The 16,322-nt window shown below is 48.9% G+C and overlaps 1 protein-coding gene across 1 annotated transcript in view; it reads right to left on the reverse strand.

The window, feature by feature from the left end:
• SAE1 (SUMO1 activating enzyme subunit 1) overlaps window positions 1-16,074 on the reverse strand; it is a 66,647-nt gene extending 50,573 nt beyond the window's left edge. Inside the window, exons 1-2 of the mRNA XM_056136009.1 lie at window positions 15,900-16,074; window positions 5,755-5,866 (exon numbers count right to left, since the gene is read on the reverse strand). Of these exons, the coding sequence (XP_055991984.1) occupies window positions 5,755-5,866; window positions 15,900-15,997 (210 nt within the window). The 5' untranslated portion in view covers window positions 15,998-16,074. The remainder of the gene's footprint in view (window positions 1-5,754; window positions 5,867-15,899) is intronic.
• Between the last annotated feature and the right edge of the window lie 248 nt (window positions 16,075-16,322).

The following is a 16,322-nucleotide window of genomic DNA, read 5'->3' on the forward strand; positions in this document are numbered from 1 at the left end:
TTTTTTTGGGGGGCACACTCAGCAGTGCTCAAGGCTTATTCCAGGCTCTGCACTCAGGAAACAATCTTGGTAGATTTGAAGAATCATACGAGGTATTACAGGTTGAACCCAGGTCAGCCACAATACCCTACCCACTATTAAATTAATAGTGGATAGTGGATATTAAGTATTAAATTAGCTCCAGCCCCCTAATTTTTCTTATTTAGGTTTTGGGTTGTTGAGGTTTTGTTTTTTGTTTTTTTGCTTTTTGTGTCACACCCGGCGATGAACAGGGGTTACTTTTGGCTCATGTGCTCAGGAATGACTCCTGGCAGTGCTCGGGGAACCATATGGGATGCTGGGAATCGAACCCGGGTCGGCCATGTGCAAGGCCCTACCTGCTGTGCTATCGCTCCAGCCCGTTTGATTGAACCCAGTTTGCATGCAAGGCAAACATCCTCCCTGCTGTAGTATCTCTCCAGCCCCAACTTGTTTAGGCTTTGGGGCCACATCCAGTGGTGCTCAGAGCTTACTCATGCTGTGTTCAGTGAGCCCACCTGAAGGGGCTCAGAGAAGCATGTGAGGTACCAGGGAAGGAACCTGGCACTGCCACATGCAATGTATGCGCCTTAACCGCTTATACTGTCTCAGGCCCAGAAATAAACCTGAGAGTCCAGGCAAGTCTGTTGAGCCACCACTAGCTACTGCAGTTACGTTCTTCCCTTCTACCACACATACAATCCACCAATGTTAGCATTTATGTTTCCTCACTCCCAAATTTATGTTCACCAGTACAATTCATTACATTACTCAGTACTTTCTTTTTTCTTTTTTTCCCTCCCCCCAACTCAGTACTTTCTATCATGCCTTGAAACTATTAATACCTTCCAAGTGGTTACTTTCCTGTGGTATATTTATTTTCAGGGGGCATAGGGCTGCGGACAGGGCTGGGGATGTCAATGACACTCTGTGTTGCTCGGGAAACTATACATGATGCCAGGGATGGAACCAGGTCGGCAGCATAAAAGGAAAGCACCTGAATCCCTATACTATGTCTCGAGCCCTTCTGCGGGCATCTTCTGCCACCCAGTGATTTACGGATAACCCCAAATTAACCAAGCTCCCCTCCCCCACTGACACAACTCTGAATCTTCAGCACCTATAGGATGAAGTACAGGCTTATAGCGGGGCTTTCTAGCAAGTCCATTCACGACCCGCGCCTTGACCTTAAGATTGCCACCCCAACTCTTGTGGGCTTCACTATCTAAAAACAGCAAATTGGGGGCTGGAGAGAGAGTACAGCAGGTAGGGTGCATGCCTCACAGATGGCCAACCCAGGCTCAATCCCCAGCATCCCCCAAGTCCCACCACAAACAATTCCTGAGCAAAGAGCCAAGAACAAGTCTGAGCACTGCCAGGTGTGGCCCCCAGAAACTAAAAATTAAGTAAAACAGTCACTATGAGAGTGGTTTTTGGGTTTTGTTTTGGTTTTTGTACCATACCCAGCAATACTCAGGGCTTCTTCTTGTCTCTGTGCTCAGGGAGCCCTCCCGGTGGGCTCAGGGGACCTATCGAATGCCGGGAATCGAAACCAGGTCAGCCACATGCAAGACAAGCACTCTACCGGCCGTACTATCTCCAGCCCCCATTTTTACGTTGCTGTTCTGGACCACTGCTATAATGTTCCCTGACTGGAACACAGCCCCGTAACTAGAAAAACCTCTACTTAGCAAGATTCAGCTTGGTTCAAAACTCCAAGTCATTTCTCCCTACTACAACCTGGCTCAGGTAGACAGCTGCTCTCATTTCTGGGGTGAAACATAAGAAAACAGCATACTTCAGGGGAGCAGACAGGAGCCAAAGGAAGCGAAATAAAATGAGCTGGAGCCAGAGATACCATACGAGTGTTAAGGCACTTCCTCCTCTGTGGTAGCCAACTCTGATTCAATTCCCAGCACTGCAAATGGTTGCCCAAGACCAAAAGCACAGCCTGGAGTGATTCCTGAGCACAAAGCCAGGAGTAAGCATTGCCAGGTATGGCCCACGCCCACTCCCAGCCCCAAACACATAGCAAGAACCTGACACAGGTGCGTATGCTGCCTGAGCCCACGTGCTGCCTGTGATCACGTGGTGGAGCACATGTGGTGCCCGAGCACATGTGTCACCCGCATCTCCCGTCGAGATGTGTACTTTCATGCTTTCGTGTCTAACGTTAGGATGTGTGTAGGGGCTCTCTCTCCACCCTTGGAGAAGCCTGTGTTCTCCCTTGAGTAGTTACTCTCTCACTTTCTCCCCCTCCACACCTTAAAAATCCTCCAATATCATTCACAGTAAAAACAAAACAAAACAAAAAAAAGAACCTGACACAAACACCCTTGATTTTTGGTTTTTGATCTTTAGCTTTTTGGGTCACACAACGATGCACAGGGCTTACTCCTGGCTCTGCAAGTGCTCAGAAATTACTCCTGGGGCCAGAGTGATAGTACAGCAGGTAGGGCATTTGCCATGCACGTGGCCGACCTGGGTTAAATCCTTGGCATCCCATATGGTTCCCCCCGCACTGCCAGAAGTAATTCCTGAATGCAGAGCCAGAAGTAACCCCTGAGCATCACTGGGTGTGACCCAAAAAGAAAAAAAGAAAAAAGAGATTATTCCTGGCAGTTCTTGGGGGATCATATGGGATACCAGGGATCGAATCTGGGCCAGCTGCATGCAATGCAAATGACATTCCCGCTGTGCTAATACATCGGACCCTAACATCCTTATTTTACAGATCAGAAAACTGAGTCTCTGAGTGGAAAGTTCATTGTCCAGTTTAAGAAGATGGTATTTGGGTGCATATATGCTGCCCAAGCCCATGTGTGCTTACGCCCACGTGGCCGAGCACATGTGGTGCCTGAGCACATGTGTCACCCGCATCTCCCCTCCTGAGATGGGTATTTTCGTGCTTTCGTGCCTAACGCTAGGATATGTGTAGGGGCTCTCTCTCCGTCCTTGGAGAAGCCTGGGTTCTCTCTGGAGTACGTTACTCTCTCTCCCCCTCCACACCTTAAAAATCCTCCAAATAAAATCTGTTTCACTGCTAATAAAGAAAGAAGAGGATGGTATTTGTACCAAGTCTGCGTAAGTCCAAAGCTTCCAAAACCTTTGCAATATGCAACAATGTCATCCAGGGAAAGTTTTTACAGGGTGCCTGGGGGTGGTGGGGGGGCCACCTCAGAGTCACCCCCTCAGAGTTCTTAGAAATTATTAAATGTCTGCACTGGGAGTCAGGCTGACTTTAGTGACTAAACTGAGAAGCATGATGATAAGGTTTTCAAGCTTCCTGCTAGATTCACCTGAAAAATTTCTATGCTTTCTAAAGTGAATTCAGAACCAAGAGCCAAGTTCAGCCTCACAGGGGAACGAAATTAAGAAAGAGGAAAGGAGGCTGGAGTGATAGTACAGCAAATAGGGCATTTGCCTTGCACACGGCCGATCCAGGTTCTATTTCCAGCATCCCATATGGTCCTCCAAGCACTGACAAGAGTACCTCTGAGTGCAGAGGCAGGAGTAAACCCAGAGCATTGCCAGGTGTGACCCCCCCCCCCAAAAAAAACCAAGAAAGACGAAGGGATGATTATCAGTCTGCTCACTCCATGAGATGGCCTTTATCACAGTACTGATGTGGTGACTGGAACCACATCACACACTCCTCAGAGTAACACAATCATCTCCCAATCTAGATGGTGAGGAAATCACCTGCCCACTGCGGGTTCATTTTTTCCCTGCCAAGGGGCTCCCAGTTTAGGAACCACCCCTCTGCTCTTACTCCCTTCACCACGAACCTTCTTCTGGATGGGGTACCCCTGCCTCGAGGGGGCACTATGGCTGTGAAATGTCCAAGCTGATTGCACTCAGATTCTTAATAACCTGGCAGCTCCTTTGCCAAAATATCTTTTTGTCTTTTTCATTTCAAAGTATTTAGGTCACGTCATACCCAACGTGGTGTTCTGGGGACTATGTGACATTGGGGCAAAACATGCACTTCAACCCTCCAAGCTGTCTCCCTGGCCAAGAATTCTCTTTGCTTACAAGTTTTAAAATCAAGGGGCTGGAGCAACAGCACAGCTAGTAGGGGACTTGCCTTGCATATGGTGGACCCAGGTTCGATTTCCAGCATCACCATGAGTGATTCCTGAATACTACTGATACAGTGCAAACACACACGCACACACGCACACAATACAGGGGCCAGTGCAATAATACAGCAGGCAAGGTGCTTGCCTTGAACGAGGTTAATCTGGGTTCAATCCCCAACATACCATATGGTCCCTTGAGCACTGCCAGGAGTGATCTAGGAGTGCAGAGCTAGGAATAAGGCCTGAACACAGCTGGGTCTGACCCAAAACCGAAACAACAATAAAAATGAATCAATTTATGGGGTTAAGCAGAGAACTCAAAGGGCCAGTGCACATGCTTTACAAGCAAAAGTCCATCCCTAGCACCACCTGGTCCCCGTCCCAAAGCACCTACAGGAGCAACAACTGGGTATAGCTCAAAAATTAATTTACAACTATAGGTGACTCAATAACTTTTTTTTTTTTTTTTGCTTTTTGGGTCACACCTGGCAATGCACAGGGGTTACTCCTGGCTCTGGACTCAGGAGTTACCCCTGGCGGTGCTCAGGGGACCGTATGGGATGCTGGAAATCGGACCTGGGTTGGCCGCGTGCAATAACATTTTTTAATTAAAAAGCCCCTCAATAACATTTTTTAATTAAAAAAATGTACAACGGGGGCTGGAGCGATAGCATAGCGGGTAGGACGTTTGCCTTGCACGTGGCCAACCCGGGTTCGATTCCCAGCATCCCATACGGTCCCTAGCACTGCTGAGTGCAGAGCCAGGAGTAACCCCTGTGCATAGTCAGGTGTGACCCAAAAAGCAAAGAAAATAAAAAGTACAACAATATTAAGTAGATCAAACCTCATTTTCATGTTGTAGTAAAATTTAATAATATAGTTCCAAATTTTTCTTCCTCCTGTAATATGTAACAAAGTGAATTTTTAAAGTTTTAAAAACTGTTGTTAAAAAAAAAAACTGGTGTTGGAGTATAAAACATTTAGAATAACTGTATTATGAACTTTGTACATCACAGTTTAAGGGAAAAATACACACACACACACACACACACACACACACATATTTAATAGAGTAAAAATACCATCCAAAAACAAAACCCAGGGGAAAAGACAAATAACTTTTCTGTAAAAGTTACAATTTCATTGAAGCATGAGAATAGAGACAAAGAACCATTTTGTCACTCTGGAACTCTTATTTTTCTATCAGAAGAGCCCATTTGCTTAAATGTGTTTATTCATTTCCTAAGCCTCGGCTCAGTTTTGTTAATTTTGGGGCCATACCCAGCTGTGTTCAGGGCTGATTCCTGGCTCTACAATCAGGGATCACTCCTGGCAGAGCTCAGGGGACCATATGGGGTGGTCAGCCACGTACAAGCCAAGTGTCCTACCCACCGTAGGATCGCTCTGGTCCATCACCTCAGAATCGCTGTGAGTAAAAGCTGCACATCACTACAAACCCCAAAATGCCCGGAAGCATCCTCCTCAGGCCCCCAAGCCTCCTCCTAGGGAGCTGTAGAACACCTCTCTCAGCAAGCTCAAGAGGAAAGTGGAGCTCCAGACCTTCAGGATGTCGGGGCGCTGCCTTCAGAGACTCCAGCTCCACAACAATTCCCCAAGGCTGCGGAGGGGTGGGATGGGAAGATGATCGTCTCACCTGCTCAGGGTCCAGCAGGGTCAGCCCTTTCACTCCAGCCAGGATGAGGTTCTTGGCAATTTCAGCCCCGAGTCCTTTCAACCCCACCAGCAGCACTCGGGAGGCTCGCAGTCTGGAAGGGAAACACACCATGAGCGACAGAGCAGAGGAAAATCCGCCAGATCAGCAAGGAACCAAACCATCCAGGGCCACTGAGGGCACAGCGGGGAAGGTACTTCTCTTGTATACGTTGTGATTCCTGAGCGCAAAGCCAGAAGTAAGCCCTGAGCACTACCATGTGTGGCCCAAAAAGAAAACAAACGGCACAGAACAATCCAGGTATGTGACTGAAAGGTGAAGCACACTCCTCTCCTGGATAAGGTGGAATGGGATCTCCTGCGCCCCTTCAAAACCGGTTGGGGTTTGGAGAATCGCTGAGGGGTTTAGGGCACTTTCAAACATAGTCCTGATTCAATCCCCATGCCACTGCCACTGCCACATATGCTAAGCCTGGTCCTGATGACTCCGCTATTTAATGGCGGGGTGGGGTGGAGCCACACCTGGCTGTATTCAGGGTCACTCCTGATAGCTCTATTTGAATTTGCAGCTTCAGTCTCTAATCCCTGAATCCAGGATTGATTTCCAGCTACACCACAGTCAGATGTGTGAACACTGAAACTGAAACCCCTGGTGAGATCAACTTAAAAAATAAAAATTTAAGAGACAGAGGCCGAAGTGATAGTATAGCGGGAAGGGCATTTGCCTTGCACGCGGCTGACCAGGTCCAATCCCCAGCATCGCACATGGTCCCCCAAGCACCACCAGAAGTAATTTATGAGTGCAGAGCCAGGAACAACCCTGAGCACTGCCGGGTATGACCCAAAAAGCAAAGAAAAAATTAAAAATAAAAAAAGATATAAGGGGTCGGAGAGAGTACAGCAGGTAAAGCAGTGGCCTTTCACCTCTCCGATCCAGGTTTGATCCCTGGCATCCAACAGGGGTCCCAGAGTTCCACTAGGTGTGTCCCTGAGTACAAAACCAGGAGTAAGCCCTGAGCACCACCAGGTGCGGCCCATATACAAAAGGAGTGGTTAGAGGCTGGGCTCCCACAAGGTGGCAGACTTCACTCAAAAGTCTGACAGAAGCATCTCTGGTCCACTAAAACTTCTCTGAAATCACTTGAAACAGAAGTGGTTCTAAATCAGGAATCTTTCAGATTTAAATAAGGAAATGAGAGTTGACATCATATATCATGAAAGCCCATCAGGATCATACAGGCAGCACCCTGCAATCAAACCCATTAATATTTCCGCCACAATATATTCTTCTCAGAGACTTGGTAAGAGCTAAGAACAGTTCCACGTCAACTCCAATTCCACTGGCCGATGAATTTGCTTATTTTTGAAAAAAGTCCATTCCCAACAATTACCAGCAGCAGGGAGAACATGAAGAGACCTCTAAAAATGATTGCAGTGACAAGTAATTAGTAAAGATATGTTTAATGGAAACTGGCTGATTTTGGATTTTCTTCACTGAAAAGACCAAAGAATAAGGGTAACAGGGAGCATGGGTAGAGAGAAGACTAACAGGATTTCCCAGATACACCCCCCCCCCCCGCAATACCCACATTTGGGTCTGTTTCCCTCCCACTGCCCAGCAGGGACTAACAGACCTGAGTCTTTCTACAGACAACTGCATCTCACTGCGGGGGGGGGGAATTGTGGACAGGGTTAACAACACACAAGCAGAGACAGAGATGAGACAATGGCGCAGAGCACCGGCCTGAGAAGCATGGCTCAAATACCCCATGCTGCGGCCAAGGAAATAGTTTGATGGTTCAATGGGCTAGAGCACAATCTTTGTATGCAGGAGCCTGGGTTGCATCCCCAGAACTGCACAATCCTGAGCACCACTGAGAGCACTGTGCCAGCAGTAGCACACAAACACTGCAAGGTATGTGGTCCAAAGAAAGGCCCGCGGTCACATGTGTTAGCAGGTCCCTGACAGCTCTGCAGTCCTGCTCCCCGGCACTGCCAGTCATTTCTGGCCATCATAGCCAGGGTGTGACTCCTATGAGCATCTCAGCCAGGCAAGGGTGTGATTCCTGGTACCACCACCACATCATCATAATAACGAAGGGCGGGGCAGGAAATGAGAATGCTGACCTTAATACTCACCAAGGGGGCTGCAGACACAGGGCAGCAGGGAAGATACTCACTTGGTATGTGCCAGACTCAGGTTCAATCCCCAGCAGATTGGTCCCCCTGCCAGGAGACTGTTGAGCAAAGAAGCAGGTGCAAACCCTAGGCACAGCTGGGTGTGGCCCCAAAGTCAAAGTAATAACAACAACCAAATAACAAAGACTAAATAACAACTAAATAACAAAGGGGTTGGAGAAATAAGAGTGAATAAGGTGCTTGTCTTGCAAGTGGCTGACATGGGTTCAATCCCTGAGCACAGAGCCAAGAGTAAACACAGCACAGCTGAAGCCCCAAAGTCAAAAAATAAAGAGCAGGACCAAAGAGATAGCTCAATAGTTATATATTTTGGGTTCAGGAGGCTCAGATTCAAACCCTGGTACCATATATTCCCCACCCTCCATCCCACCCCCAAAAAGAATAGAAAATAACGTCTCTCCCTCCTCTTCTTCCCCCTCACCCAACCCTCTTTGGTTTTACCACCAGGAATATTTCCTGAGTGCAGAGCCAGCAAGAGTAAATTCTAAACATCACCGGTTGTGGCCAAACACCCCCCCACCCCACCCCACCCCCTCACCAAAAAAAATAAAGAGTAAATCCCTTATCATAGTTTCACAGCATCATCCCAGGAGTGGGACGTGGGAAGAAACCCATTCATCTTAGAAGAATACCAATTCTTTGAAAACAGCTGCCCATACTTTGCAGAGAACAGGGTGCCCAGGGCTGGAGGAATAATAAGGTGGAGAGGTGTTTGCCTTGCACACATACCATTGAGTTCAAACACTAGCACCACTATGGTCCCCTGGGCACCACCAGGAATGATCCCTGAGCACATAGCCAGACGCCTGAGCTGCTGGGTGTGGCTCCATAACAAAAACAAACTACAGAAGGATGGCTGCACTTTTTACTTTTCTCCCATCTTCCTGCTTCCCTTCCCTGCTTGTTGGGAGGACACACTCAGAGTTGGGGTGCTCACCACTTTTGGCTACTGTCATTGCACACCCCGGGCTGAGGTGCACCAGACTGAAATCTTTATTGTGGCACCAAGAGACATACACAGACTGCACTTGGGCACATGAGGTGGTACCAGAGATAGAACGCACACCTCACAGCTGCAAGGCTGGCCCTCTATCCTGGACTCTCCTGGGCTCCCTCACCTTTTGATTTTTTCAAAGGAAAAAAGCCAGAAACTTACCCTAAGGGAACCAAATATAGGGTGGTGGAGGAGACACAGCAATAACATTGCCCCCCCCCAACTTCTCATTAAAAAAGAATCAGAACAATGACCACAGCCAGGTATGGCCCCAAAGCAAAGAGGGAAAAACAGTCACCTAATAATACAGTCATCTAATAATACATATAATGTGGCACTTCCAGCCTGGCTCTACCACTTGGGAGAAGTGTTCTATAAAACTTTCATTGCTGGAAAGCTACATGTAAAAAAAAAAAAAGAAAGAAAAAAAAAACGGGCTCAGACCTCTACCTACCACCATGCACAGAAGTCAGATCAAAATGGATTAAAGACCTCAACATCAGACAAGAATCCATAAGGTACATTAAAGAAAAGGTCAGCAAAACCCTCTACGATATTGAAGCTAAAGGTATCTTCAAAGATGAAACGCCACTGACCAAGCAAGTGGAAGCAAAAATAAACAAAGGGTACAATCTTAAATTAAGAAGCTTCTGCACTTCAAAAGAAACGGGTGCCCAGGATACAAAGACAGTCTATGGAATGGGAAACGATATTCACCCAATATCCTTCTGATAAGGGGTTTAATATCAAAGATATACAAGGCACTGGTTGAACTCTACAAGAAAAAAACATCCAATCCTGGGCTGAAGCAACAGTACAGGTAAGGCTTTTGTTTGCCTTGCACACGGCCATCCCAGGTTCAACCCCCAGCATCCCAAGAGGTCCCCTAAGCATGGCCAGGAGTAACCCGAGCATCACCGGGTGTGACACACCCACAAAAAATCCAATCCCTTAAGAAAATGGGGCAATGAAATGAACAGAAACTTTCTCAAAGAAGAAATTCGAATGGTCAAAAGGCACATGAAAAAATGCTCTTTATCACTAATCATCAGGGAGATGCAGATCAAAACAATGAGAAATATCTCACACCACAGAAACTGGCACACACCCAAAAGAACAAAAGCAACCAGTGTTGGTGTGCATGTGGGGGATCTCTCCATTATTGGTAGAAATGCGAACTGGTCCAGGCTTTTTCAAAAACAACAGGGCCATTTCTGAAAAAACTAGAAGCTGAGCTTCCATTTGACCCAGCAATACTACTTCTGGGAATATACCCAGGGGGGCCAAAAACACACAGCAGAAACACCACCTGCACTCCAATGTTCATTGCAGCACTATTCACCATAGCCAGAATCTGGAAACAACCTGAGTGTCCAAGAATAGACGAATGGATAAAGAAATCATGGCACATCTATACAATGGAGTACTATGTAGCTGTTAGCAAAAATGAAGTCATGAAATTTGCCTACAAATGAATGGACATGGACCATGGACAGTACCATGCTGAGTGAAATGAGTCAGGAGAGGGACAAATACAGAATGACTGCATTCATTTGTGATATATAGTATATATATGTGTGTGTGTGTGTGTGTTAACAGGTCTCACAATGTTACTGGGTCTGCTCGAGCTAATCAATGAACAACGGGAGGATAGTGACAGTGACAGTGTTGTGTGGGTGTGTGTGTGTAGTAGAAAACATATCCAGGGCCAGGGAAGACAGGAGTTAGGAGGACTGGTCAATGGTTGGATCTAACCACAAGTATGTGTGAGGTTGAGTGTAGGTAAGATAGAGAAGAAACCAGTATAACAGTAATAGCTGGGAATGATCACGCTGGACAAGAACTGAGTGTTAAAAGTAGGTAAAGGCGGGGGGGGGGGGGGGGCTGGAGAGATAGCATAGCGGGTAGGGCATTTGCCTTGCACGCAGCCAACCAGGGTTTGATTCCCAGCATCCCATATGGTTCCCTGAGTACTGCCAGGAGTAACTCCTGAGTGCATCGCCAGGAGTAACCCCTGTGCATCGCCAGGTGTGACCCAAAAAAGAAAAAAAAAAAGTAGGTAAAGGGATATTCTTGATAACCTCTCAGTATCAATATTGCAAACCACAGTGCCCAAAAAAGGAGGGGGAGGGGGAGACAGAAAGAGGGAGCGAGACAGAGAGAGAGAGAAGAAAAGCGCCTGCCACACAGGCAGGCAGGAGATAGAGGGGTGGGGAGGTGATAGGAGGAAACCTGGGGACACTGGCAATGGGAAATGTACACTGGTGGAGGGATGGGTATTGGAATACTGTATGACTAGAATACAATCATGAATAGCTTTGTAAGAGTCTATCTCACAGTGATTCAATTAAAAAGTCAAAAAAAAGGTGCGCATATGCTGCCTTAGCCCATGTGCTGCTTGCGCCCACGTGGCCGAGCACATGTGGGCTTAGCACACGTGTCGCCTGCGTCTCCCCTCTTGAGATGTGTACTTTCATGTCTAATGCTAGGATGTGTGTAGGGGCTCTCTCCGCCCATGGAGAAGCCCATGTTCTCTCTTGAGTACGTTACTCTCACTCTCTCTCCCTCCATACCTAAAAATCCTCCAAAAAAAAAAAAAAGTTAAAAAAAAAGGAGGCTGGAGCAATAGCACAGCGGGTAGGGCATTTGCCTTGCACACGACCAACCTGGGTTCGATTCCCAGCATCCCATATGGTCCCCCGAGCACTGCCAGGAGTAATTCCTGAGAGTATGAACCAGGAGTAACCCCTGTGCATCACCGGGTGTGACCCAAAAAGGGAAAAAAAAAAAAACCCTAGACAAAGCAATAGTACAGCAGGTAGAGCGCATGCCTTGCATATAGCTAACCCGGGTTCGATCCCCAGCATTCCATATGGTCTCCTGAACACCGCCAGGAGTAATTACTGAATGCAAACCAGGAGTAACCCCTGAGCATCGCCAGGTGTGACCCAAAAAAGCAAAAAAAAAAAAAAAAAAAAAAAACCTTACATTGTTTTTGTTTGCATGTTTCTGGGCCACACCCAGCAATGCTCAGGGGTTACTCCTGGTGGGCTCAAGGGACCATACAGGGTACCACCAGAGGTTGAACCCAGGTTGGCAGAGTGCCAGTGTGCAAGGCAAGCACCTTCCTCACAGTACTATGGCTCTGGTCCTCTGGTCCCTAGAATCTTTCTTTTTGAACTAGCCACCTGGCCAGAGCTTACAAGCTATTTTCAGTTAATCAGTCTCTGGGTTTTCGTTTATTTCATTCTGTCTTTTTAGGTCACACCCAGTGATGCTTAGGGGTTACTCCTGGCTCCACACTCAAGAATTACACTGGGTCAACTGACAGCACAAAAAAGTCACAATTTAAAAGCTTCTGTGCATAGTGCCTTGGCCTTATGGATCTATGTCATTTATTTTGTTGTTGTTGTTTTGGGACCATACCTAAATGGTGCTCAGGACTGAGTTCTAGCTCTACACTCAGGAATCATTCCTGGAGGTATTTGGGGGCATTATGGTGGGTCCAGGGATCGAACCCAGGTTGGCCATGTGCAAGGCAAGCACCCTATCTGCTGTACTATCACTCCGGCCCCTTGATGCTATTATTTCTTTAAATAAAGTAGACATTCCCTCTGGAGTTCAAATTGCCCTAAACATGGTGTGCTCTCTAGAATTTTATTTTCTTCATTTATTTAATTTTGGTGAAACAAGAAACTTGATTAATCTAATTTAGAAAGATATAAGCCAAGTGTAAGAGAAAAGTATGAGCTCAAAGAAAAAACCAGGTTTCTCCAGAACAGAAACAGGAAAGCAAAGAAACAAAGACAAGCAAGGAGATAAGTATTCAAGGGAGAACATGTTCTCTAGAATTTTAAATGCTGGCAAGTAATTTCAAGAAGCTTAAACGACTGTGGACCAGAGCAATAACAAGCAGGTAAGGAAGGGATGGAGCAATAGTACAGCAGGTAGGGCATTTACCTTGCACATGGCCGAACTGGGTTTGATCCCCAGCATCCCGTATGGTCCCCCAAGCACCACCAGGAGTAATTCCTGAATGTAGTGCCAGGAATAAACCCCTGTGCATCACTGGGTATGGCCCAAAAAAGCCAAAAACAACTGAAATTTAAAAAAAAAAATAAAGCAAGCAACAGGTTTGCCTTGCACATAGTCTGCAACTGATTCAACCCCCGCCATCCAATCAGGTCCCCAAAGCTTGCCAAGAGTGATCCCTGAGCACAGAGCCAGGAGCAAGCCCGAAGCACAACTAGGTGTGGTCCAAAAAAATAAAAACAAAAAACTTGGGGCTGGAGAGATAGCACAGCGGACAGGGCATTTGCCTTGCACGCAGCCGACCCAGGTTCGATTCCCAGCATCCCATATGGTCCCCTGAGCACTGCCAGGAGTAACTCCTAAGTGCAAAGCCAGTAGTAACCCGTGTGCATTGCCAGGTATGACCCAAAAAGAAAAAAAAAGAAAAAAAGACTGCATGAGGGCACCAAGTTTTCTGTCTGATCTCTTCAGCAGTGCTGGAGAGCAAGGGGGAGCAGAGGAGCCACTTCCAGTGTAGTGATACTAGGACTGCCTGCGCCTGTCTGAGGGTTCATTGCTCAGGCCTACATGCTTAGGGGTACCAGGAATGTCCAAGGGGCCATGAGGTACTAGGAATCCAACCTGGAGACTCAAATTCAAACCAGACATGCCGGCCAACCCTTTGAGCTATTTCCCTAGTGCCACCTCATTTTTCAACCGCACCCCCAGGCTATGCTGAAGGTCCTTTTATATATGGTTATTTCCTCCTCCAATTCTGAGAACCATGATCCATCATCAGAGTCAGGGATCAAGCCATAGCCAGAATGCTGTAAGCCAGGGCTGGAGAGATAGCACAGTGGGTACAGGTAGGGCGTTTGCCTTGCACGCGGCCGACCCGGGTTCAATTCCCAGCATCCCATATGGTCCCCTGAGCAATGCCAGGAGTAACTCCTGAGTGCAGAGCCAGGAGTAATCCCTGTGTGTTGCCGGGTATGACCCCCCCCCAAAAAAATAAAAGCAGAATGCTGTAAGCCCCAGAGCCCGGCACCCTCACCACCCTGGAGTCAGTATTGGAGGGTACAAGAAACATCCCCACTGGAGGGCGAACAAGACATCCACAGTTCGCTGGGTGAAGAATCAACTCCTAATACCCCCTTACTCTGCACTTCCCCATCTTAGTCAATGGCCATACCATTATTCAGTTACTAAGGCCAAAACCCTGGAGCCATCTTTGCATTCTTCAGCATTCTACCTCTCACAGTTCCCCCTGCCACAGCCTCCAGAAGACACCTGGATGACTTATTTGACCCCTTCTCTAACTCATGTCACCCCAATTTATGTTCCAGATTTTTTCTTTTTGGTTTTTTGGGCACTGATCAAATAATTCCTGGTAGTGCTCAGTGGACCATATGGGATGCCAGGGATCGAACCTGGGTCTGCCTCATGCAAGGCAAATGCCCTACTGCTGTACTACTGCTCCTGCCCCTGCAAACACTTTTTTTTTTCCTTTTTCAGGGGAGAGTGCAAAAGCAGATTCTTGGGATTCTATCTAGGGCCTTATTTGCCACCTCTGCCTACATCACTTTGTTCTCCAGAAGGAACCTTTAAAAAATTTTTGTTCCCTTTTTGGGTCACACCTGGCGATGCACAGGGGTTACTCCTGGCTCTGCACTCAGGAAATTACTTCTGGTGATTCTCGGGGGACCATATGGGATGTTGGGAATCAAACCCGGGTTGGCCTCCTGCAAGGCAAATGCCCTTACCCGTTGTTGCTATCGCACCAGCCCCTAAAAAAATTTTTTTTTAGGCAGAGCCGATCTGGATTGGATCCTGGGAATCCCATATGGTCCCTCAGCACTGTCAGAAGTGATCCCTGTGTGCAGAGTCAGAAGTAACTCCGGAACATCGCCGGATATGGTCGAAAAACCCAGAAGAAAAATAAAAGAGAGATTTCACAGAAGGGGGTCGGAGTCATAGTACAGCGTTAAGGGCGCTTGCCATGCAGACGCTCCAGATGGGTTCCATCCCCAGCACCCAACACGGTCCCCTAAGCACAGAGCGAGGAGTAAGCCCCAAGCACTGCTGGGTGGCCCCAAAACAAAACCGAAAAATTAACCATAAGTAAAGCCCAGGGGCTGGCGCGATAGCACAGCAGGTAGGGTGTTTGCCTTGCATGCAGCCGACCCGGGTTCGATTCCCAGCATCCCATATGGTCCCCCGAGCACCACCAGGGACAATTCCTGAGTGCAGAGCCAGGAGTAACCCCTGTGCATTGCGGGCGTGACCCAAAAAGAAAAAGAGAGAGAGAGAGAGAGAGAGAAACCCAATCACATCACACCCCCGGCTCCCCGGATACTTTCACAAGAGCCGCCCCCCTGGAGTTGCCTCCCGCCACCCCCTCCCCCAGACCTGACCCTCGCAGCCGCCCGGCACTCCTAGGCCCTCCAGACCCCCTGAGACTTGACATGACCCCCCCCCGTACTTCCCGTGAGGCCCACTAGCCCCGCACCTCAGGAGCCCCGAGTTCCGCAGCTTGGGGCTCGCCGGGGTGACCCGCCTCCCCAGAGGCCCGCGAAGAATGAATGAGCCTCGCCCCCTTTCGAGCCTCGCCGGTCCTCCCCGCGCCCCAAGCCCGCAGTCCGACCGAAGCCCGTTCGCATGGCTCCTCCGACCCTCCGTTCGAGTCCTGGTCCCTCAGGACCCCTGAGCCGCACGCCCACCGGACTCCACTGCCTCAGCGCGGTTCCTACAAACACCCCCAAAGCCACACCTCCACGCCTCTGAGGAGCCCCCCACCCCGGAACGGGGCCTCATTCCCGCCGCCCGTCTTCCCCCGGGACCCTCCGGTGTCCCTCGGGCCGCCTCAGACCAGACGCCCCCCGAGCCGAGCCCCTCAGCGGCCACGCAGCCGCGCCGGCCCTGACCGTTTCTGGGCCTCCAAGCCCCAGAGGCGTATCTGCCGATCATACTGCGCCGCCTCCTCCTCGCTGATGCCGCCGCCCGTCTCTTCCTTCTCCACCATGGCGCCGGGTCGCTCGGCCTCTGCTCGGTCCCGCTCACGCAAACCGCCCGGCCTCCAACCGCTGCCGCCGCCGCCGCCGCCCGCGCGCCCCAGCGTCGTCTGCGCCTGCGCCAGGGCCCGCACCTGCGCAGTGTCTCCTCCGCGGCGGTAAAGCCGGCCGGCGGCGCCAGGAACCACGAGGATCTCGTGGGTCGCCTAGGCAGCCGGCTCGTGCCGGATCACGTGACGGCGTATCCAGCCAATCCTGAGCCAAACATGGAGGCGCTTCGCGCCCCACGGGAAGGCCCACGTGGTGGCCTCAGCGGCCGGCATTAATTCCTCAGAA

This window comes from Sorex fumeus, unplaced genomic scaffold, assembly GCF_029834395.1.
Source record: "Sorex fumeus unplaced genomic scaffold, SorFum_2.1 ptg000122l, whole genome shotgun sequence".
In the NCBI taxonomy this organism is placed as follows: Eukaryota; Metazoa; Chordata; class Mammalia; order Eulipotyphla; family Soricidae; genus Sorex; species Sorex fumeus.